Consider the following 23,679-nt stretch of genomic DNA (forward strand, 5'->3'; position numbering starts at 1 on the left):
ACATCCAGCCCACATCAGTTAGATCAAAATAAAATAAAAATAAAAATCACCTTCATGCCCGCGAACAAGAAGAGATAGCTAGATAATCCTAACCTCCCAGTAACCTATATTGATGGAACATTCATTCATCAGTTTCCATGTCCCGCGGGTTTTGGAAGTTGAGATTCGAACTCACCCATCTTGCCACTGTTCAGTTTAATCTTTTAGCAATTTGTTGATATCAGGCGTCAACTGGAGATTTCGATACTCCGTTATTGACTGAGAGGATTTTGTCGCCGTGCGAAGGCGGAGCTTGAATTTAACACTGGGGTGTTTCTCGTATTCGCGAAAGCCATTGTTCCCCACTTCCTAGCCACCGACCCGAGATGGACAGACTGGCGGGGAACACAGTGACACCTCATATGATATCGGGCCAATCTTTTACAGACCACGAAAGATCAGTATCTCATCGAATTGAAGAGCTTAGTTTACGGAATACCCGGCCCCAAGTCTGGTATCTATCTCGGTTTCTTATTTGGGTTACACATTTTACCGCCAAAACTACTACATTCAACAAGAAATGAGAAATCCGATTTATTTCGTTCAGAATATCACAGCTATTATTTGAAAATTATCCTTAGAGACTGCTTCGGTGGCGCAGTGGTAACGCGTTGCACTTGTAGTTAACTCTTCCAGTTAATGAATGATATGCAAAGATCCGCGGTTCAAATCCGCGTCGAAGCATGTTTTTTTTTCTTCCTTCTAAGCCTACCACCCCGCCGGAGTATCGGAAGAGTGTTGTGTCTAGTGCCTATATTTTGCACTGTCGAACTAGGCGATGACTAGCTCCTCTAATTTCAACTTGATCACTCTCTACGCATATCGCAACTCACCATTTAACACCCTCACAAAATGATCAATGTGGAGAAAGATTCTATACGGTTCCACGTCGATTTACGTTTGATTATATGCTTGATTCAATGCTCGGTTTATACTTAATTCTATATTCAATCCTATGTGAATCTAACCCTCAATTCTATATGTTCAGTACTCAATCCCATGTAAATACAAAGCTTCCCTTGCATCGTGGTCTCCTCCCAGACCTGCTAGATGTCCGGGGAGGCAAGGACTCCGGTAATTCACCAGAGCGAATCTAGAGACCATGCTGCTTGAAGAAGTCGGTGAAAGCGAACAACGACGCCTCGGGGTACCGCTCAAGAGTAGTGTAGTTCACGTTCTGCAGGCCGAACTGGGTACTCAGACCATTCTGCCACTCGAAGTTGTCGTAGATACCCCAGGCAATGGAACCGGTGACATTGACACCATCCTCGACCTTGGCCTGCAGCAGCGCGTTGAGGTAGCTGACGAAGTAGTCAAGGCGCAGCTGGTCGTAGCGGCGGTCAGGTTCCTCGGTAAGGTCGTCCTCGAAAGGCTCGGCGAAACCGAACTCGGTCAGAACAATGTCCTTGCCCTTGGGACCGGTGTAGGTGTCTTGGATCCAGTTCAGCAACATGCGAACACCCTGAGGCACGGACTTGAGCCAGCCGGCGTTGGCGGCATTGCCGGCCGTAAAGCCGATGTCCCAGCCATCGGCTGTCGTCTGGGACTCCAGAACGCACAAGGGCCAGTTGGGGTCGGACGAGTTGGCCTGGCATGCAGCAACGCCGTTGGGCACGGCGCCGGCGAAACTAGTCGAGTAGCCGTCAATGGCAAAGAAGTCGCAAGATCCAAGCAACATGCGCGACTGCTCATGGGTGAACATTGGCAACATGTCACCCAAGGTCTCCCTCATGGAGGCCGGGTAGTCACCGGTAGTCCAGACGGGGTCGTTGAACCAACCCAGGTCGAAATCGAAGCCTCTCTTAACAGCGGCAGCGTCTTCAGTGGACGTGGTGTTGGGTAGCAACATGCTTCCGGAGTTCTTAAAGGTGACACGGCCCTGGCCCTTGAAGTCGTTCTTGTACCAGTCAACAACTGTGGCGTGGGCGAGCAGACTGTAGTGACCGCAGTAGTAGACGGCACGTTCACCAGTGATGTTGTACTGAGGCCAGTAGCCCTCTGGGTATCCAGCGTATCCTTGGCCGTCACCACAGTACACCTGAGGCTCGTTGATGGTGATCCAGATGGGGACGTACTTGTCCCAGCGAGCCATGACAACCTTCGCATAGGCCAAAAAGTCATCGACGATGTCCTCTGAAACCCAGCCATTGTATTCGTTCATCAGGGCCAGGGGAGTATCCCAGTGGTAAAGGGCAACGATGGGCTTAATGCCGGCATCGACCAATTTCTGAAGCACATCATCATAATGCTTCAGGCCCTCCTCGTTGATGTAACCCTTTCCGAAGGGGAAAATACGACTCCAGGCAATGGTGAGGTAGAAGTAGGGAATACCGAAAGATTGCATGCGAGCGATATCCTGGGGGTACATGTAGTAGAACAAATCGGTAATATCTCCAGTCGTGCCATCGGAAACCCATCCGGGCACACGATGGGTGAGAAGATCCCAAATCGTGGGCCCACGGCCCTCGTTCATCACTGCACCCTCAACTTGGTAGGAGGCGGATGCAACGCCCCATACGAAATCCTTGGGCAGCTGGTAGGTGCTCAAGTTGCCCTGCGTGAACGTCGAGCCAGTGTTCAGATAAAATGGCGGCGCCGGGTGCGATGGTTCCGGCGTTGGGACCACTGTAGTGGTAAAAGGAGGAGGACTGACCGGTCCAACCTGGTACCAGAGACTGGACCATGCTTCTGAGGAGTAATCGGTAGGCGTGCCTGCACGTTCAGTTACGGGGCTTGCCTTTGCAGCATCTGTGGCAGACGTTGCTGAAAGCTGCGCGAGAAACGAAACGAAAAGGAGAGAGAAAGTTGACCTCGCCATGACAGGCAAAGAACGTAGGATTAGACACAAACTTTACTAAAATTCTATTTCGACTCCAGACAGGTACATCCGTCTCTTTATAGGCCTCCATTTGACTCGGAGTCTTCGCGAGTCCCACTGTTCTCTGAATGGTTCTGTAGCAACGCTTGGATCGTTTGTGGAGAAGTTGTTTGGAGGCCTAAAAAGGCAGGTCATCGTGAACGTCAGGCTAAACTCGGATATTTTTCCAAGTCGTAGACTTCAATTGGCTCCGGCTCGGTGACTGCACATCTATTGTTCAAGGTTCATGGGCTTGGTTGTGTGCGGACTGCCACTCGGTCCTCTCCGTCACCTTCTCCCATGGTTCTAAGCTCCTCGTCTCGGCTGCATACGATAACACCGTCAAGGTGTGGGATGCCAGCAGCGGCCAATGCCTAAGGAGTATTAGCTTCCGAGTTACCGATCCGGTTCGACGCCCGGGTTCGGCACAAGATGTTGCCTAGCATCAGGCCCACCGGGAGAATTCAATATAAAATACCGAATTCCCCACACAATAATACTCGGGGACAGGTCCCGTCCGTCTCGGTGAGGAGATGGGGGTGGGAACTGAATGAGGAGACTACCCCGAGGGCGAATTCGGATAACGGCGGATATATACTTCGTATGGGGTATGTATATAGAGCTCCTAGATTTGCTGATGCCGATTGCCGATACGACATCGGCATACCTTCAAATTGACGATCCCGATTGACATTATAGAAGAATAGTGCCGATATCGTATCGTCAACAGCTCTAGACCGTACAGTGGGACCGCAAAAGGTTTCTGTCTCATTCCCGCTTACAAAACATTCTGCGTGTCACAATATTCTAAATTTGCATCTATATCCCTAAATTGCAGGTTCAATAGCTGCTAGTTCTGGTTATATTCCCTATGTGGAAAGGATCCAATGTAATAAAAAGAGTTGCAGGCTTCTGATCTATGGTTATCATGATTTCGAAATTCCGGGAAAAGCAGTGTATGTCGGCGGAGTGTAGGAGAAGGTCGGAGACTTTGGCGGTGCCACGTAGACTCACCGGGGGAACAAACGAGAAACAACAAGAAATGGATTCAACCCGACCGGGTTTACTCCGCACATATTGCCGAAGCTTGAAGGGTGGGGAAGTTGGAGGTCCGCTAAGCTTTTTTATTGGAGATGTCCCGTGGTTATCCCTTTAGTTCTTCCCCAACGAGCTGCCTCATGACCGAACTCTTACACTCTCTGGATCCGAGTCCCTTAAGGACTCGTATCTTCCTTTCTCTTCTTCTGATTCTTGTTCTCCCAAAATATACTAGATCCTTGATGGTTAGGGGTTTCCCCGCTGGGGAGAGAAGCAGTGTGGCCGGACAACGTTTGGAGTATAATTTCGGAACAACGCCGATTCTTACCTGTTTTAACACGGGCCACTTCAACAAACTCTGGTTAAATTGCTGTTTCCACGGAATTGAAGATTAGGCACCTGTCACGTTATAGAGTCAGGCCTCATATTTGATCTCTATTGACTAGTACTAGGCGCTGCGTAGTACAGCTATGTCCAACATGCTCGAAAAGGACTGTTTGAGGCCGAATCAATAATACTATGAGGAAAACCATAACTTTGGCTAGCAACCACTAGAAAACTTATGGCTCCAATAGTGGTCCATCTGAATGCAAAGCAAAAGACCTTCCTTATCCTTGTAGGATGTAACGTCACCCTACAAGCAAGCAAGCATGGCTTGAGCGCAACAGAGACTATCCGGATGGTGAACTTTCATCATCCATACTGCTTTGGTTCGCTAGTAGGTTCTGGCACAGGAGGTCTGGGAGAGGAGTTGACGATGGCCGCGTGTGGTGGAGTTGATTGAGCTTCGAGCTTGCGACCTTAGGTGGGATTTTTGGGCTTCAGTTCCCAAGTTCAGTCCAATATCCATTCCAGAAACATCATGATGTCCTCCTTCCTTGCTGCTTCAACTAACTTCAAAATGTCTTCCTCTAGATAGAGGCAATGTCTAGCCTTTTCTCAATACAAGACTAAAAAAAGTGCGATAATTATCTACCTGGTCCAATTTTGCTTGATGTAGCCGATGTTGTTTTTAGTCGATACAGTATGCCGTTTTAGGATAATGCCTTTCTCTAATCGCCGATAGCGCCGGTGATAATACTATAGGCTAGGCGCCTGTTCCTTCTCCTTTGTGGAATGTAATTATTTAAGATAGTCATAGCCGTAGGAAGCAACTAGGTGCAGAAACTAAGAATAAAAGGAGGATGGAGCAAGGCAACGGAACAGATAGGATATAACACAGTAATAACAGCCATCCGGAAAAATCCTAGGGCAGAAATGGGGTAGCGGCCGTTGTAGGCGAGTGATTCTGCGCTGAGTCTACGTTTTTGGGTGGGGTTGGGGGTTGAGGAACCCTTAAGCACCGGAGAAATTGACGGTAGAATGAACTGCGCTCAACAGGACGGTGCTATTTTGTGTTAAGCGCTACGAGCGGATCAGAGATAGAAAGCACACACGTCACCTCAGATCGTCTGCTCTGAGCAGCCCTGAGTGCATATAGTTCAACTGTATCACATGACTTTACGGATGATGAAGATTCTGGTAAAAAGGGAGTCGAAAACGGCGTCCAAGGTAGCCTTTTTTGGCGACCGATTAACAGTCACCTAGTGTTGTGGTTTCGCGCACTGACGATAGTGTGGTCTATCTCTAGGGGGGCCACTAGGAGAGTGGTAGAAAAAAAAGCTATGCCTGTCCATGCGCTATGGGCTGCTGGCAAGCCTGTTTGACCTAATTCTTCAAACTATCGTTGGTTTAGACTTCAATATCGAATTGTCATGGAGATATATACTTCGGATGCATATCCCAATTACACCTTTCCCAAAAAAAAAACATTCGATTTGATCCCATTGAAGAGAATCAGGAAACAATCAGAGAACCACAATTTCACTATAACTCAAGCAGGTTACTCACTCCCTTATTATCTATTAAGTGCCAAAGTACTAGGTGTACCCCCGCATGGGGTGAAGAAACCCAACGTGGCCTTAGCTCACACCGCCCGCCCGACTAGGACGGACTTGTATACAGCCAGCCAACTAACCACCTGGACCCCCGTTCCGCGCTCCTCAGCTCCCACCATCAACCGCAAACATGGTCCGTCGAAGCTCCCTTTCCTTCCTGAGCCCCTGTCCTAACCACAACCAGGCACAAACACCCCAACAACGGCGTGCGAACGAGCGATACGCAAAGAACGAGGCCGCAAAGCGCGGCAAGCCAGTGACCAAGACCAAGCCCAAGCAGAACTCCAAGGCCCCCGTTTCCACCACCTGGGTTGGTATGTGTTCCCCTATCGCGACCAGAAACAGAAACAACCAGCGTGCTAAGAAATGATACCCTCCAGTCCTCCTCGCCTTTGTGGTCTGCGGCGGACTCCTCCTGGAGCTCCTGCGGGTCGTCCCCGAGATCTGGTCGTACGTGACATCGATGGTTTCGCGAATCACAGGATAGGGAAGGAGAAGCAGGACGGGATGGCGGGTCGATGGCTTCAAGATGGATGGGTCTACGAGATGTATAATTCCTTGTACCAAATAATCACAACAGAGGCTTTCAACCGGTCGGAGACGTGGCCGAGCCCTTCTTCTTTTTCTTTGGGCCAGATGTCTCTACGGACTCTGCGCCATCCTTCTTCTTCTTCTTCTTCTTCTTCCTCTTCACCAGCGTTCCCTCGGCGGGCGTGCCCTCGAGCTGGATCCGCTCAGATGCTCGCTGCATCCGCAGACGCACCTCCTCCACGCGCTGCATGGCCTTGATCATCTCAGTCTCTCCCTCGTCTGCGGACAGGTGGGACTGTGCCTGGTCATTGCCGGCGAATGAAAGCTGCCCGAGTCCACTCGAGTCCACCTGGAGGAGAGAGCGAGTCTGCCCCGTAGACCTGCCAGCGGTCCCGAATGTAGCATCCCCGCCAGACAGATCCTCCGTTCCAAATGTTTCGTCCCCGGCGACTTCCATCTTCCGAGGACGGGGTCGTCGGTCCCGGCGTGGCGCTTGACCTGGTGGGGCGGAAGATTCATCCCCTAACTTCAGGTCAACAATGGGGATGGAGTCGATATCCAAGCCATCGCCATTCGAGGTATTGAGAATCTCATGGAACGGCGTTGAACCGCCCGACGACGCATCAGAGGGAGCAATGTAGAAGGGGTCATCCCTGAAACGTTCCCGGCGCTCAACTCGTCGCCTCTCCATGTCGCCTGTATCCGGGAAGTTCTGATATGATGGATTGAGTGGCACATCAGCTGGCGTAACATCGTGAGACGGTTTATGAGAGATCAGGGTGCGATCTGGCACATAGTAAAAATCCTGGAAGATATCGGGGTCGCTGGTTTCGAGAGATATATAATCCCGGTCGTGGAGAAGGGTCGGCAAATTGTCATTGAATGCCTCATCTAGACGGAGACTGTCGGGAAGGATAACCTTCTTCTGGGCAGTGCTCGCAACGGGGTTCAGTTCGAGACCCGTGAACAGGCTCGGGATAACCGAGGCCAGAAGGAACGGCATATCTTCCCCCCCCGATTGCATTGCCTCGGCGGCTAGGCGGAGGATCTCCAAGAACTCAATGGCGCGCTCTTGAACATCTAGATCTGGGTGAGCGGCCAATGCGTCGAGAAATTCCACCACCCGGGCCAACAGGAGCGATATCTCGCTTCTCCACGAGGGAGCTCCTTGCTGACCACTTCGGCTCACTTGTACTAATACCTTTGGTATCGCCTGTAGGAAGAGGGAAAGGGTTCTCGCAGGTAGCGTGGCATGAGACATGTCAATCAAGGACTGGAGACATCGACTAGGAGAAGAGAGATAGTCTGCAAATTCGCCCACTACCCACGCAGCGGGGCCCAGAACCCCATCGCCGAGGATTGAACCGGCAGGGAAGAGCGTTGATCGATTGTCAATGAGAATGAGGGACTCTGCAGCTCTGGTGGTTTCTAACCGCACCCCCCTCACACGAACCGCGAGGTTACGAATCTCCGACCCGATTCGGAAAGCAACGTCCGTCCTTGAGTGAGTTGTCGCCTCCGGGTCGGGATGAGTCTGCATCCAGTGATCCTGGGGTTCCGAAGGTGGGAGCAGGCCAATCAGCTGCACCAAAATGCCAACGTACCACTCGAAATCGACAATTTCTGAGTAGTTATTGTGCGAGCACATGTCCAGAACTCGATGTAGAACCTCGATCCGATAGTCGCTGGGTAAGGCGGCCGACATTGCAGATGAGACTTGGTCTGATAGCCTCCTGTCATCATCTGGATCCTCCGCTATGTGGCTCGATGAAGGTCTCGACGTCGAGCTTGGGGCTAACCGTAACTGATCTACGAGGCGGTTGACCACCGGCTGTAGAGTATCGCTTGTGACCATTCCTGCCGCTAGATCCAATGCCTGCAGTCGAATAGAGATATCCGCGTCATCCAGGCAATCCATAATGACATCTTGTTGCATGGCAACTAATTCAGAGTGTGTAGCGACGATTCGGTTTAATGCGAGCAGAGCGACGTACTTGACTATTGCTGTGCGTTAGCCTAGGCGGATTTGAATGAACCCAAGAGTCTCACGATTGGGATCGGCATCCATCACGATCATGCCCCTCAACTTTCCTACACACAGGGAGGCCACATCGTCGCGTTCTTGGAGACCGTCTTCCCCATCCAGGATCCCGCCTTGGATAATGCCATTGATGCACTCATACAGGAGGGACATGGCCGACGTGGTCTGAATGATATTAGTCAACGGCCGCAACAATTTGCGAGTTAATCGCGGCTCGAGTGGCGTTAACGTTGCGAACTGAAAAGTATTAGAGACCCGCACTCCTTCAGAGAGATCCGAGAGAACCAACCAGTTTAATGATTTTGATTGCCATCCAATTGTTGCCACTGTCCACAAGCAGCTCGAAAAATCTCGGGGCCAGGGGAAGGAAATCATGGGGTCGCCGCCAGCCAAGCTCACAGACCACATTAATCGCTGCCGAGGTCACACTGCTATCCTCCTCGTCATCCATGAGGCGATCCTTGATCTTGGGCCATGCCAGTTTCAGGGCCTCTGGATAGACCAAGGCAAGCCGATAGAGACAGACAATGGTCTTCTTGCGCACCACGGGGTTGGAATGGGAGAGGCGCGATAGGATGTCCGACAGCACAGACATGGCCAACGAGGGCGTGCTGAAATGGGGTAATGTGATCAAGGGTAGCGACATGTTGGGGATGCTGGCGGAGGCAATGTCCTGCAGTTGGTCAGACGGGGCCGCGCGAACCCGCGTTGGACAACACCCACCTTCTTCAGCAAATTTGTTGCCAGCATCAGAACCTCTGTATCCGGGCGAAAGCTCTGTACGGCTCCAAGATAGCCGACGCGTTTCGGAAGGTATTTGGCCGACGACATGACCTCTAGGACGTGAAAGGATGCCCACGACATGTCATACCCAAACATTTCCAAGTATATGAGCTTCAGGAGGGCCGTAGCTTTCTTGTCTGCGCCCAATGTTAGCGGGCGATGTGAATGATGCGCGAGAGGCCGGGCCTACCCATGTCCTGTGTTTTGATCTCCACCTTGCACTCCCGCAGGCAGGCTTGGATGTACTCATCTTCGCCGCCTTTGTGATTGCGCAGACCCTTGATGAGGTCGTAGAGAGACTTCTCGAACCTGCTTGGATGAGTGGGGGTACGATGGATAGATTGGGGAGGAATTGGACGGACATGGTGGCGGGAGGGCAGTCAATGCATCTGTTTCACTATTCGGGGGAGACCATGCTCTATCGACTGGACTGAACCAAGTCCGTCAGTGAGTTGGAGAAGACAAGAATGACGATCGTGGGGAGGGACTAGATAAGGCTTGGTCACGGGACTGTCTGCTATCATCCGTGGACCCCGTGAGCTGTCACCCCATCCTTTTGTATTTCCTCCACTGAATCATCCTACCCTCACATCCCACCATGGCTGTGGACTCCCGATCGGAGATCAATGGCTCCGACCTGATCACAGCATTGAAACTCTCCCAACAAGCACCGTCCCTTCTCCACTCCGCCACCCCCGAATCCGTCGAGGAGTATGCCCGACTCGAGCAACTATTCCTAGCCTGTCTACGCACCGGGGACGACAAATCCGCCCAGGCCTGTCTCACCCGCCTCAGCCAACGGTTTGGCCCATCCAACGAGCGCGTCATCGGACTTCGAGGCTTATACGAAGAGGCTGTGGCCGGGGACCACGCCGCGCTGGAGAAATGCCTGACGGGATACGAGCAGATCCTCGCCGACGACCCCGTCAATGTGGTCTGTATTAACGGCTCCGATGCGGAGAATTCACTGGCTGATTGATGATGTAGCCCATCCTGAAGCGTCGAGTGGCCCTGTTACGGTCCTTAAAGCGACCCGCGGATGCGATCACCGCCTTAATTCAGTTGCTCGACGCGATCCCCACCGATGCCGAAGCCTGGTGTGAGCTTTCCGATCTCTACCAGTCCCAGGGGCTGAGTCCGCAGGCGATCTTCAGCCTTGAAGAAGCGCTGCTGATCGCCCCGAATGCGTGGAACGTATGTCTTGTGGTTGTCCCTGCATGCATGAACCTGCGCGAATTCCCTTGCTAATCCTCGATGTGCCTGTCTAGATCCACGCCAGGATGGGTGAACTGCTCTACGTGAGCGCCTTAGCGGAGGGGAAAGCCGTCCGGCTTCTGAGCAAGTCGGTGCAGCATTTCTGCCGGAGCATCGAGCTCTGCGACGACTATCTACGGGGCTTGTATGGCCTTGTTCTGGTATGTTCTGTCTCCCGGATGCCCGATCGGGAGCCGACACTGATTTTCTGTTGCAGGCTGCGTCACAGATGCTGGAGAGTGTGCCCGAGGATGCCAACGCTGGGCGATTGAAGGCATTTGGGCTGAAGCGACTCGGAGCGATCGTGCAGGCGCGGACGCTGGATGAGCAGAACTGGGCCAGCAGCCGAAGTGAACTGATCGCGGCCAAAGAGTTGCTGAACTGTAATAATAGTTAGCCCGTGTAAAGTAGTCTAATCCAGTCCTGCCCAATGCATGTCTGTCTGTTACACCATCTGCCCAACCAGCCCAGTCAGGCCAAAAAACAGCCCGCCCTTTTTTAGTTTGCTTTTTTTTCTTCCTTTTTCTTTCTTTTACTTCTTTCTTCGTCTCTACTTCTCTCCCTCTCGGCTTTCTCCTCCTTCCCATTAATCCTCCAGAAACAACACACGCACTCGCTCAAGCAAGGGGCTCTTCGGTTGTTACACATCTCTCGCGGGGCTCTGGAAGGATTTGCGTCCATGCGCTCGTCCCCCTCCGCCCGTCGCATTCCTCCATCTCGTCGCCGAACCTCTCCTGCCACCCCCCACTTCTCGGTGATCTCTGTCGCATCTGCCATCGCAGTCTGTCCCTCCTCGCTTCGTGCATATCCTCGAGCGAGTGAGGGCTCCTCTGACCAACAACTCCTGCACATCCACCCAAACATCCACCCAAACAAAACACCCAAACACACCCAAACACACCCAAACACATCCAAACACATCCATACATACCACACACAGATAAAGAGCGCCAGTTAGCCAGCTCCCCCCAGCGAGGCTGCCGGTCTCTATGACGTATGTTTCGAGAGAGACTCGCTCCCCCCGGATCCCTTCCTCCCCTTCTTTCCTCACTCCCCTTCCATGCCACTAACCCGCCCGAACAGGTTCAGCATCAGAATTGACGACCCGGACCAGTCGCTGTCAGACGAAGAGGAGTCGGGCGTACACGGCCCCTTGCCCTCTGATCCAGTCGGCCATGAGTTTGTGGACTTTGAAGATTTGCACTTGACATACCCGGATGAATTTAAAGCGTCTGATTCCGCTTCTCGACCAAGGAACGCGCACCGTAGCCGTCACTCGCTCCACGGTTCCCGCTCGGCTTCGGCCCGCCGCCAGACGTCTCGCACCGCGCGCCGACAACAGATGATTCCGGAGCGCGACTTTGCCTCCCGAAGCCGGGCACGGCCACATTCCTCAGAGTCTCTGGAGAGCGTGGACTCGGGTGAGGATTTCGCTGGCCCGTTTGGCCGCGCGTCTGAGAGAAGGATATGGCCAGGGGTGCCGCAGACTCCAGGGTATGCCCAAAGTTCTTCTTCTGGCCCATCCTACAGCGCATATCCGTATGGCCATGGTCCATACGGCCATCCCGGTCATCAGTCTGACGAGCTCCTCAGACTCGGCCAGCAGCCGCCCTACGGCTCGTCTACTCATGCCTACGGGCCCCAGTTCCAACCGCAGTACTCGGCCTCGATGCAGCCCTTCTACCCCTCAGATCAACACCGACACCACCGCCAGCCGCCGCTGCCGCGCGCCGATGTATACAACCCGTTGTCGATGGCACCTCCGGGAGGCCCGCCGTTCAACCCCCAAGACCTAATGCCGTACGGCACCCCAAATCACTACTATCGAGACGCGTTCTCTATGATGCCTCACCAATCGTATTTCTCCCTATACCCCCAAGTCCCTACCCCGACTAAGGCCGAATTAAGCTCCCCCGCCCAGCCCCCCGTTGATATGGCCAAGGATGACGCGATCGCTCGACTGGAGAAGTTGATTTTGGATGATCGAACGGAGCGGGAAGCCCGTGAAGCGGCCATTGCCCGCGCGCAGGCGGAGAAAGCGGCCCAGGAGGAGCGACTGGCGCACGATAAAAAGATTGCTGAACAGGCGGCTTTTTTGGCCAGAGCAGATGCCGAAAAGAGAGCCGCGGAGGATGCAGCCAAGGTCAAGGAAGAGGCAGAGAAAGCTGCAGCGTCGGCAGCGTCAAATGCGGCCGCGGCCGCTCAAAAGCCACCTGCGGAGAAGAAGAAACCCATCAAATTCAAGGATGCCGTCGGAAGAAAGTTCAGTTTCCCCTTCGAGCTATGCGCCACATGGCAGGTAAGGACCCTCTTGATTGCGGTGCGAGAATCAACCACCCTGGAATCGAGGCTAACCATATCTCGGACTGACAGGGAATGGAGGATCTCATTCGCCAGGCTTTCCTTCACATCGAAGTTATTGGACCTCATGTTGCCGAGGGACATTACGACCTCGTGGGCCCCAATGGTGACATTATCCTTCCGCAGGTCTGGGAAACCGTCATTGAGCCCGACTGGACCATCACCATGCACATGTGGCCGGTTCCCGAGAAGCCCAAAGATGGTGCGGGGGCAAAGGACGGTGCTGCTGCAGACGGGAAGAAGAAGGCCGATCCAGGTACGTCTGCTCTAATGTTATGCATTGATCTTAAGTGATTATGATTAATGTTTCAAGTAGGCAACAACAAGAAGGCGAGCCGGCCAAAGAAATCCGATCCCGGGACCATCGCTATGTGGATGATGGGTGGTCGCAATCCCACGCGGACCACCAAAGCGCCCAAAGCGGAGAAAAAGCCTGAAGCGGCGCAGTGACGGAGCAGACCATGTCCAGTTATCAGCACTTTCTCTATATTTCTCTAACCAACGTTTTGTCGTCGGATTGGCTGGGCTATCTGCTTTCCCCGGATGGGTCTGGAGCGTATAGAATTTGGATCAAAGCACGGATTTGACAGGGCCTTCATTGGCTTCATGGCGTGCTGGTATTTATTATTGCTGGGAGTTCTGCTACCTTTTTTTTGTCTATCTATGCTGAAGTGGGTTGTGTCTTGGTTTACTTGCCGTCCCCCAAACCTTGAAAATGGAGCACTTCGGCGATCATGTTATGAGATATGAGAGATGTTTTGTTTAGGTCCTTTGATTTTATCCCAACTTTATTATTGTTTTGCTTTTTTCCCGTTCCACTCGCATGTAGGCAAAGTGGAACCATCACTGTGGAAGAAGGGGTTTCCACTCGATCTGCTCGGCGCCAGCGCCATCGAGGAGATCAGCCGGACTGGCAGTGGCGTTTGCGGTAGTTGGTCCAGACGATGAAGACTTGCCCGCAAATTGGGACGGGGACCGACGCTCCGAGGGCGAGCTCAGCGACAATGGCTTTCGTGGGATGGCCGGTGGCGATTTTTCAGGGATTCTGTTCGGCTGTTTCTGGCCGGGAAGAGTCTGCACCGTCGGTGAAGAGTCCCCGAGCCGATCTTGCGATCCAGTTCGCGGAGGCAGAGCAGGCTTGCCATCTCGTGTTATGCCTGGGTCTCCAGTCGATGGAACCCAATCGGGCTTCACATCTGAGGAAAAGGGATTTGACTTGCGTTGAACATTTGCTACAAGTCCGCTCCGGGGTGGATGAACCGTTGCTTTCACGGGAGCACCTGCGGCGTGGGTTAGCAGTCTGTCAATAATTGGATGGAGGAAATGCATTTCGCACCGTTATCTAACCACCATTTGCTGCGATCCGAACTCGGTGGTGGGAGGCCAGTTGCGATGGGAACCTGCAGCATGGCTTCTTCCTCGTCTTCCAAGTCTAAAAGGGACATTTGCTTTGTGAGACTCCTCTGTTTTTCCTCGTACAATGACCGTCTCAGGTTATCTTTGAGAACATTATCCACGACGTCAATCACGCAGTCAAAGGTCGCCCAGACGGGACGATGATCCGAGACTCGCAGGTCGGCAGTCTGGTAGTTGGTCTGGCGAATATTGTTCCCTCGCCATAAGATCCGATCACACCAGGCGGGAATGCGGGCTTTCTCAGAGGTGTCATATTGAGTGGTCCCCACATCGTACTTGTAAGTTGGAGCAAAATTAATCGGTCCCTCAGAGTAGAATTGGAAGGATTGGCCAGCAATCATTTGCAGGTTCAACTGGATAAGGGTCAGCAAACGGTAGTCGACGTCGAGGAAGAAAAGAAATAGCGGCCGACCTGGTCATTTTCGTAGAGCTTTCGGTAGTCCTTGCGGGAGACAAAGTCTCTCACTTCTTGATTCCCCAGACCAATGCGATAGTTGAAGTCCCCGAGCCAAATGATCGTATCGTGATCTTCGATTACTCGATTCTTCTGGAATCGCAGACCCCGGTCGATAGTCTCGTAGTCCTTGTTTCGTTCGTCGTAGTTTGCGAACCCAGCAGCTAGATGGGCAGTGACCAAGCAAATACTGGTGTTTGAAAAGTCGAACCGGATAGCACAGCCTCCTTTGTTGCCAGCAATCCCTGAAAGGCCGGTCTGCAAAAATGATTAGCCAAGCCACTCACTCAAGCTTAATCCTGGTAAAGAGGAATCTCACTTTTTTCACGCTTCCCTCGACATTCTTGATATCCTTCAGAGCGTCCTCCTTCACCAAAATGATCAGGGCGGCCCCAACCAGCTGGCCGCTTCTCAAGAGCACGTACTTGCTCGTTCCCTTGGCTTTCGCACGTTGGTTCAAGCAGGCTTTGACGGCTCCTTCCCACACTTTTCGAGTGCCAGGATCAGTGGACATGATCTGCTGAGGGCTCAAATCGACAATTTCCTGAAATCCAACCACGAAAATGGTCGGATCCTCGTTCGATTGGGCGATATCCGGGAAAAGCCATGGAGTGAGGTCGGTTTCAGGGCCTTGAAGGCGTCCATTGACGTTGAACGTGCCGACCCAGATCTGGATACGTTTCGTCGAGGAGAATTCAGACACACGCCGACTCAGTTCTTCGGAAACCAGATCGTTCATGGGATCATACAGATGAACTGACAATTGGTTCGCCAGCCTTCCCAGAAGCAAATCGATCGTATTTTGCCGGGCTTTGTCAGTGAAGTTGTTCACATACAGCCGAGTTGCGCTTTTCCGCGCGTCCGCAAGCGCTCCGGCGAGCGACATCTTTCCATGCCGGGTGAATGAGGACTTGAGAGCACCTGTGCCGGCATAAATTTTGGAGAGCGCATCACCATTGTCGGCCCAGAGGGTTGAGTGCCTCATTTCCAAATCCGAATTGAGACGTGTACCTTGTTGCGAGAGGAATGATTCCAATGCCATCACGCTGATGATGGTCTGGACGAGGTTGGTTCTGTCCAAGCAATCCAAGCAATTGGTCCGAAAGACACCCTCCTGTTGCAATATTACCGCAGAGCTGCTGACTGCATCCCCATAAATGGATGCATTCGAGCGGGTAACATCTTCCGACAAAAAGTACGAAAACCCTTCCAAAGAGTTTGCCAGCTCATATTTGATTTGGCTACTCGCGCCGTACCCAGAAGGCCCTCGAGTCTCAGCATGAAAGTCGTAGTCCGTCATTCGCAGAAGACTATGGCTGGCAGCTTGCTCTGTTTCTTCTTTTCGCCTCAGTGAGCTTCTGGAGATGTGTTTCCGGAACTTGGCCGACAGTTCGGCTTCCCCCGGCTTCTGCTCACTGAGGAGGTTGACCACATGCACTGCCCCATATTCCAACTCAAGTCCTTCGAAATGTTCATCGAACGCATGCTGTGTAGCCTCACTTGATCGAGTGACTTCGATCTTCTGCTGGCCAGGGATAAACCCAGGCGTTTGCTCCCAAAAAATGGGCACCGAACCGCGGACTTGTACATAGGAAAAGGTGATGCTCCGGGGAAACCCAGAGAATCGTCTCCGTCTCCACAAAGTTGGCCACATGTCCATCATCATCAATACCTCGCGAATTGAATCGCGTGCCTGCACGCCGAGAAGATTGCCGCGAGATGACCGTCAACAGGGAAGGGAATTGAGTCCGCACCTGCGGAAGGATCGGGACCGATGCTGGGATTGTGAGCGTACTGGCGTGGCCTCGAATGATACATGTCAGCATCTGAGAAGCATCCAATCTGGCCCGTTCTGAAGGCGGCAAATTGCTTCGAAAGCGTAACAGTGGCCTGATCATGTATGAGTTCCAAAGCATGTCCTCATCGAGCGAGTCGATGTCGAAGGCCGCTGATTTATCCGCACTGGATGTCTATCAGCTATCGTGCAAGTCCAAGCAGCTTTTCCATCTTACCGGTCCTGCAGACGATCTGTCAGGTTAAAGTCCAGGCTGTAGTAGAAGCTCCCATCTCCGAGAAGCTTTTTCAAAGCCAGGAAAGGGTGGTCTGTCACCACGTCCCTGCCCTCGGGACCTCCGCCCTCCGCAGCGAATTGAGAGCCGGACTCATAGTCCACGCCATAATCATATTCTGGACGGTTGAGGCAATCTACCGCTGTCATGAGCATGCGCCCGCATGAGGGGTCAACGGATACGTACAGAAGCCGACGTTGTCAATCCGCGACACCGCTTCCCCGGGCCGCACAGTGGCGGCCTGTGATGAGCCCGTCACCACACAGACAAAGATATCGTCGTTCAACGTAATTAGACCGAGGGTTCCATATCCTTCGCCCAGCGAACGATAGCCTTCCAGCTCGACGGACGAGATCTCGGCGAATTCCACCTGACAGCGCGCAGCGCTCTTCTCGCCAGTATCGGCGGGGCTGTAGTGGAAGACCAGAACATGGTCGGCGGTGACTAAGGCAATGGTGCGCCGAGGGTGATCCCGACAGAGAATGCGCAGATTAAACATGGTCTGTCTTATCGGGTCATGTTGTCCGTCGGTCTTGTAATCATGTGGATGACTTGCCTGGCAGATAAGTTAAGATGGCTGACTCAGCACCCCCATCCGTGATCTTTTCCCGCAACTTAAATTTCTTTTTTCTTCCTCCGATCAATTCATTCACCGTCGCCGCCATGGGGTTAGCCGGTCCGCGCAAGTATGACATATTCCCTTGACCATCACTTCCGTGTCTCTGACTATCTACAATCAGAAAGACAAAAATCTCCCATGACCCCAACAACACCAACTGGGCTCGGTCCACGTCTGGGTTTGGGCACCGGATCATGAGCGCCCAGGGGTGGACACCCGGCAATACTCTCGGAGCTCGAGATGCTGCTCACGCTGACTTTCTCACCGCGGCCAGCTCAACGCACATCAAGGTCTCCATCAAAGACGATACCCTAGGCCTGGGCGCTCGTATTGGGCGGGATCCGTTAGGGGAACCCACAGGCCTGGACGCTTTCAAGGGACTACTCGGTCGACTGAATGGCAAGTCTGAAGTGGTGTTGAAACAGGAACAGAGGAAGCGGGACGATATCAAACTGGCTCGATATGCCGCCATGAAATTCCCCGAGGTCCGCTTTGTGAGCGCTGGTTTATTGACCCAAGAAAAGCCCGAGGAGCTTCCTGCCAAGGACGATACCCCGAAGGAGAAGCCAAACAAGTCGACCAAACAGCACTCGGATGGTGACGTTCCATCCGACGATAGCAGGGCCGCTCGCAAGTCTTCCAAGTCCTCCAAGAAATCACGTTCTTCTCGCACCGACGAGCCCGATAGCTCGGCCTCGGCCTCGGAGATGAAGAAGGAGAAGAAAAAGGAGAAGAAAGACAAGAAGGAGAAGAAAGAGAAATCCAAAAAGAGGAGGGCTGCAGCTGAGGAAGGCGACCCCTCGAGCGAGGAGGATACGCCTCAGCCAAGCTCCGAGACCACCATCCAGCCCAGCAAGGCCTCAGAGCCATCGAGTGCACGGGAGCGCAGGCCAAATGGAAGACAGTTTTTGCGAGGCCGACATATCGCGCAGAAAAAGAGAGCACTGTTGGATGACAAGTCCCTTAATGAGGTTAGTGCTGTCCTATCCTTTTCCCTACCATCCCGTACTCACCCGCAGCAGATCTTCATGGTGAAAGCATAACATGGCATATGAAGCGCATTTTTCTTTTTGAGTATAGATTACGGAGTTCTAAATAATACCTGGCGCAATTGGAATTTATGATGACCACCTCGTCCCGCTCCCCGTAATTTGTCGAGGCAGTATAGATCGTGCTTACCTCAGCCCATTCTACGTCATCCACCCTTACTGTTGTTCACCTGTTTTCTTCCTCCCTCGAGTTTCCTCCAACCCTCACAGAACAGGATGAACGGGGCCACGCCGTCTCAGCGTCGGCCTGCACCCAGCCACCCCTCCCAGCCCAACCATGTCGAGCACCGGGCCAGAAGACGGTGAGAACCGCCAATAAGGGCAAGGGTGTATCACCGACCACACTGACTGACACATTCCCAGCATCCACTGGGCACCGCTCAACGTCGGCCTGGAGCGTCGCCTGCAGACCCTGATCGTGCTCTGCCACACCCTCACGATCGCCATCTTCCTAACCTCCTTCTTCTTCACCTGCGCCATTCCGCTATTCTGGCCCCTTCTCGTGCCCTATCTAGTCTACATCTCTCTCTTCTCCACAGCAGCCACATCAGGCGACCTGAAAGGCCGCAGTCCATTCCTCCGCTCCCTTCCGATCTGGCGTCTGTATGCGAACTACTTCCCCGCCCGCCTGCATCGCGAGGAACCCCTCCCGCCCACCAAGAAGTATATCTTCGGCTACCATCCCCACGGCATCATCTCCCACGGCGCCTTCGCCGCTTTCGGAACGGAGGCGCTGGGCTTCTCGAAACTTTTCCCTGGCATTACTAACACCCTGCTGACTCTGGACGCCAACTTCCGGATCCCTTTTTACCGCGAGTATGCGTTGGCTATGGGGCTGGCCAGCGTGTCCCGCGAATCCTGCGAGAATATCTTGACGAAAGGCGGCGAAGACGGCGAGGGCATGGGCCGCGCTATTACCATTGTGATCGGGGGCGCGAGAGAGTCTCTCAACGCGCAGCCGCATATGATGCGCCTGATACTGAAGGGTCGCAAGGGGTTCATCAAGTTGGCGATTCGGACAGGCGCCGACCTGGTGCCTGTGCTGGCGTTCGGCGAGAATGATATCTACGAGCAAGTCCGTGGAGACCAGCATCCCGTTATCCATAAGTTCCAGATGCTGGTCAAGCAGACGCTGGGGTTCACCATCCCGCTTTTCCATGCGCGCGGGGTCTTCAACTACGACGTCGGCCTGATGCCTTACCGCCGGCCGCTGAATATCGTCATCGGGCGGCCTATCCAGGTCATGCAGCAGGCGAACCGGGATAAGATCGATGATCAGTACATTGACCAGCTTCATTCACGGTATGTACAGGAGTTGCAGCGGCTCTGGGATCGGTGGAAGGATGTCTTCGCCACCGAGAGGAAGACCGAGCTGGAGATCGTAGCGTGATTTTTGTTTCGAGGAACTCTTGATGATGATGATGTATGGAATGTTCAAGTCAACGGTCATATCTTTCACGGTCTTATGTAGATAATTGTATGTCCAATAACCCACCATTCACAGAAATCTCAGACAAATACACACACAAAAAAGGTCCTATCAACACAGCCATAAAAATCCAACGCATAGATCGGGTATCAGATCGTACATTCTCAAAAAAAAAGCGAGAAACAAAAAGGGTTGGTCCATTAAGACCTATTGTAAACGGGGGATTGCGGACATCATGACGAGAGAGAGGCAGCGGCCTTTCCCTCGGCGGCCGGCTCTCCAGAGGCCTGCTCCCCATTGGTCTTCTCCTCAATGATCTTCTCCCCCATAGCATTCTCCCCCGTGGCCTGTGCTCCAGGGGCCGACTTCTCAACGGGCGATGACCTGAGCGCAGCAACTTCCGCCGATGCAGATTCTCGCCTGCTGCCATGAGAGCCATTGTCCAATTGGCCGCTAACAACTCGACTCTGGATCATTTCATCCAGCATCCGGGAGACTTCGTCCATGTTTTTCTTCTTATCACCTTCCTTGTCGTTTTCTTTTTCTTTCTCCTTCTCTTGCCCTTTCTCTTTCAAGGAAGCTGCGCTTGGACTCACAGCCTTGCCCATCATGCCATTCGTTGCTGGGGTTTGCCCATCGGCGTCCGAGGGCGAGTTCACTTTGCTCCTCAGTTCCGTTGGCGATTGGGATTCGTTGGTCACAACGGCCAGATCTCGATGCCGCGTTGCAGACCGAAGAGCAGTAAGCATGCGGTCTTTATCATCGAGCTGCAGACGAAGTTCGTTGATCTCCATATCCTTCTCGCGGAGGAGGGCCGTCATATCAGGGTGCTCGGAGATGGTGTTGGTATTGTTGGCTTTCATGCCCACCGATATGCGCGAGTGGCTGGACCGCCGGGCCTGGAGCAGCCGGCGTTCCAAAGTCGAGATGTATCGGTTCTTATCGCCCAGGTCGGCCTGCAGTGCAGAAACCTGCCGCTGCAAGCTTGCCCTGCCATCGCCGAATTCGCCCATATCATCGTCGTCCTCATTGACAGAATAGGGCATAGAAACGGACGGATCATTGCTAGTGACCGACATGAAAGACATAGGACGGATGGACGAATGGCCAGCACCCAGGGTAGACTGACTGGCCGAAGAACGCAGGGACCGAGTCCCTGTGGACATACCAGACAGCCGTCCAAATGCAGAAAGGCTGTTGTGGCTGTTCACGCCGGTCGATTTGGAGCTCAGAATGAGACGATTGAGGTGTTCGATCCGTTCCTTAAGCGCTGTTCGTGCTAGCTGCATCTCCAACACTTGTTCGTCGTGGCGAGTCTGCGCTTCTTTTTCGTACTGCTCCGCCTCCAGCTTGAGCTCTTTCTCGGCTTGATCTTTGGATTGCGTGTCCAGCTGGCCACGCAGAGCCTGGATTTCCATTCGGTACCGTTCCAGCAAGACGCGACTCCCATCGCCGCCACCCGCACCGAACGCCTCCTCGGCCTTTTTGGCATGGCTGACGATGTTGTTTTTCGCTCGCGCGGCGAATTTGAGCGTGTTCAAAGTCTCTCCCGTGTGCGCATTGGTGCCAGTTGCACATTGGATCGTGCACAGAATACTGACGAGAGAATTGCCGGACAGGGCGGGCTGCAGCAGTCGAGTCAACTTGCTATCACGGTATGGGAGATGGCGGCCTTCTCGGTCGGCCGGATTGCCCTGCTTGTCCTTGTTGTCCGATAGCCGGGAGATGATGTTACCTAGAGTGAGCAAACTCTTGTTGATATGCGCGCCTTCGGTGCGGCGCTCCTTGTCATCGGCCGCGCGCTCTGAACCAGCAAGATCGATCAGACTCAGCGTTGACACCCGTACACCACCGGGAGCGATTCCTGAGCGTTTGTCTTGAGAGCTGCCTGTAGGAGCGCGCTCTCGACTCTCGACAACGATCTGGACCACCGCGTGACTGCGGGAACTGCGCGCGTTGAACTGCGTGCTGCTCGTCCTTCTCGCATGGTCTCCTCGCGCGATAACCCGGAGCAGTTGTGTGGGGCTTTGCACAATCTCTTCTTTGAGTGGCGACGCGTAAACACCGCGTTTGCTGTCTTCGCGCAGTTTAATCTCTTCCTGTTGGGGCGCTGGTGTCCCACTGGCGGTCATGGACGTGGAGAGCAGGTCGTGGATCTTCTCGTTGTAGATCTCGAGATAGCTGACCCGCAGCAAAAACTCCCGATGCGGAGTTTCTCGAATGAATGAGAAAATGTCGGTGATGGCCAGCGGGATCACTCCGGGCGAGGTCGCAGTACCCTGCATGGAGAACGTCTTTCCTGTACCCGTCATACCGTATGCGAAGACAGTTCCATGGTAACCTTCCATAACTCGCCGAACAAGACGCTTTGCACCCGAATCGTACACCTTTGCATTGTTTTCGTTGGCAGTAAACACATTGTCTGAGGTGATTGATATTGTCAGTCAATGCATATACTTTCGACCCACCGAAGGATTCTTACCATAATAGTATTCGCCCCCTTCTTTTCCTCGGTAGGAAATGAGGCTCTGGCGTCCATCCACGGCCCATTCCCCGTGGTTTCTGGGGGTTTCGCTGCCAGTGTTGGCCTCGGGGCGAACACGGACACTGACAAGGACATTTCCTTTGATTTCTTTCTGTTTCGAATTCGTCTTGCCCGCGGTGGTCGTATCATCTCCATCTTCGAACGTGGTTGCACTGGTAGAGCAGGAGCCCTGGGCGGAGGAGCTTCTGCTGTGAGCAGGAGAGGCATCGAGATCTCGGGCGTCCGAGCTCAGGATCGACTTCCCATCTCCGCTACCGTTGAGCAATGAGGGAGTTTTCGAGCTCCGGAAGCTACTGGTGGTGCCCGTGCTCAATCGAGATGCTCTTTTGGCTTTCCCGCTTCCCGCGGGAGTGGGGACTTGAAAGACAGAACTCGTGGAGGCGGCTGATGGGCTCCTTCCACCCGTGGGAGGTTTAGGTGGTTGCGGGAACGAGGCAATGCTGATAGTTCTGCGGAGCGTTTTGTCGGGGCTGCTCGGTCCACGCCCGGTGGATGCTGAGCGGGCCGCGCTGAGGTTGGAAGTCGAGTTCGAGTTGGATAAAGGGGATTTGACCAGGGACGGTCTCGGGCTGGAGGGTGCTCGGAGTTTCGATGCGGGAGAAGCAGCCCGTGCCGGGTCTGTCGACGACGCTGGGCTGGTCTTTCTGGGTTTGGGGAGCGGTGGGAGGGCGCCCGTCGGCGGATTGGTGGCCGGCCGTGACGGCTGCGGCAGTGCTGACATTGAGGCCATGGTATGGTCAAAGCTTGGATCAGTAAATAGGTAGCGTGATGGCCATGCGAATGGAGGGGCCGGGCCCTCTTTGCGCGCCTGATATTGAATCTGCGGTTGGTCGAGATGGTGGTTAGCCCAAACGAACTGGTCAGACAGTGCAACATGGTCCGGTGGGCGTGGGAGAGCAAGACGTTCCACCGTGACCACCGGAGAGGGGTGTCTGAGGATCAAGCCCACCGCTGGACCATGGCCAGGGGAGAGTGGGTAGGTTCCGGGTACATACAGATCCAAACGACCATGCGAGATTGCAATCACAACGGACGGGCGGGCGGCAGCGATCTGCCGAGAATTGGAGATTTGACTGGAATTCGAGTCTGGAGGGAGGTCTGTCGAGGGAAGAAAGAGAGAAAGAGAAGGTGGGAGAGCGATGGGGAAAGGGAAGAAAGAGGAATGAAAGAGTTCAACGAATAGTGGAAACCAACGGGCCGTGGCTTGTTTACTCGCGACTCTAGTACTCCCCGCACCTGTTCTTTTTCGTCTTTTTT

At 53.5% G+C, this 23,679-nt stretch overlaps 9 protein-coding genes across 9 annotated transcripts; 5 read left to right on the forward strand and 4 right to left on the reverse strand.

Annotated features, from left to right (window-relative positions):
* Positions 1–1,132: 1,132 nt before the first annotated feature.
* Positions 1,133–2,857, reverse strand: N7510_002350 (glycoside hydrolase; the record flags this gene model as incomplete). The annotated part of the gene is made up of 1 exon (XM_056974277.1): positions 1,133–2,857. One exon carries the CDS (start codon positions 2,855–2,857, stop codon positions 1,133–1,135), a length of 1,725 nt encoding a protein of 574 aa, XP_056839394.1.
* Positions 2,858–6,001: 3,144 nt separating this feature from the next.
* Positions 6,002–6,358, forward strand: N7510_002351 (RAMP4 family protein; the record flags this gene model as incomplete). Its single annotated transcript, XM_056974278.1, has 2 exons — positions 6,002–6,185; positions 6,252–6,358. 2 exons carry the CDS (start codon positions 6,002–6,004, stop codon positions 6,356–6,358), a joined length of 291 nt encoding a protein of 96 aa, XP_056839395.1.
* Positions 6,359–6,457: 99 nt separating this feature from the next.
* On the reverse strand, positions 6,458–9,641 carry N7510_002352 (putative AP-3 complex subunit delta; the record flags this gene model as incomplete). Its single annotated transcript, XM_056974279.1, has 6 exons — positions 6,458–8,400; positions 8,452–8,680; positions 8,733–9,116; positions 9,167–9,363; positions 9,417–9,538; positions 9,625–9,641. 6 exons carry the CDS (start codon positions 9,639–9,641, stop codon positions 6,458–6,460), a joined length of 2,892 nt encoding a protein of 963 aa, XP_056839396.1.
* Positions 9,642–9,824: 183 nt separating this feature from the next.
* N7510_002353 (uncharacterized protein) lies at positions 9,825–10,877 on the forward strand (the record flags this gene model as incomplete). Its single annotated transcript, XM_056974280.1, has 4 exons — positions 9,825–10,160; positions 10,214–10,420; positions 10,495–10,641; positions 10,698–10,877. 4 exons carry the CDS (start codon positions 9,825–9,827, stop codon positions 10,875–10,877), a joined length of 870 nt encoding a protein of 289 aa, XP_056839397.1.
* Positions 10,878–11,540: 663 nt separating this feature from the next.
* On the forward strand, positions 11,541–13,291 carry N7510_002354 (uncharacterized protein; the record flags this gene model as incomplete). Its single annotated transcript, XM_056974281.1, has 3 exons — positions 11,541–12,800; positions 12,854–13,097; positions 13,158–13,291. The coding sequence occupies 3 exons, from the start codon at positions 11,541–11,543 to the stop codon at positions 13,289–13,291; spliced, it is 1,638 nt and encodes a 545-aa protein (XP_056839398.1).
* Positions 13,292–13,684: 393 nt separating this feature from the next.
* On the reverse strand, positions 13,685–17,279 carry N7510_002355 (SacI domain and endonuclease/exonuclease/phosphatase family protein; the record flags this gene model as incomplete). The annotated part of the gene is made up of 7 exons (XM_056974282.1): positions 13,685–14,121; positions 14,178–14,610; positions 14,670–14,969; positions 15,031–16,404; positions 16,466–16,673; positions 16,724–16,916; positions 16,967–17,279. The coding sequence occupies 7 exons, from the start codon at positions 17,277–17,279 to the stop codon at positions 13,685–13,687; spliced, it is 3,258 nt and encodes a 1,085-aa protein (XP_056839399.1).
* Positions 17,280–17,443: 164 nt separating this feature from the next.
* pxr1 (telomerase inhibitor/ribosome biogenesis protein PXR1) lies at positions 17,444–18,442 on the forward strand (the record flags this gene model as incomplete). The annotated part of the gene is made up of 2 exons (XM_056974283.1): positions 17,444–17,466; positions 17,521–18,442. The coding sequence occupies 2 exons, from the start codon at positions 17,444–17,446 to the stop codon at positions 18,440–18,442; spliced, it is 945 nt and encodes a 314-aa protein (XP_056839400.1).
* A 222-nt stretch (positions 18,443–18,664) lies between these two features.
* On the forward strand, positions 18,665–19,838 carry N7510_002357 (uncharacterized protein; the record flags this gene model as incomplete). The annotated part of the gene is made up of 2 exons (XM_056974284.1): positions 18,665–18,750; positions 18,812–19,838. 2 exons carry the CDS (start codon positions 18,665–18,667, stop codon positions 19,836–19,838), a joined length of 1,113 nt encoding a protein of 370 aa, XP_056839401.1.
* Positions 19,839–20,110: 272 nt separating this feature from the next.
* N7510_002358 (putative kinesin family protein (KipA)) lies at positions 20,111–23,152 on the reverse strand (the record flags this gene model as incomplete). Its single annotated transcript, XM_056974285.1, has 2 exons — positions 20,111–22,299; positions 22,360–23,152. The coding sequence occupies 2 exons, from the start codon at positions 23,150–23,152 to the stop codon at positions 20,111–20,113; spliced, it is 2,982 nt and encodes a 993-aa protein (XP_056839402.1).
* Between the last annotated feature and the right edge of the window lie 527 nt (positions 23,153–23,679).

Source organism: Penicillium lagena (assembly GCF_028827675.1).
Source record: "Penicillium lagena strain IBT 129212 chromosome Unknown utg000001l_segment0_segment0, whole genome shotgun sequence".
In the NCBI taxonomy this organism is placed as follows: Eukaryota; Fungi; Ascomycota; class Eurotiomycetes; order Eurotiales; family Aspergillaceae; genus Penicillium; species Penicillium lagena.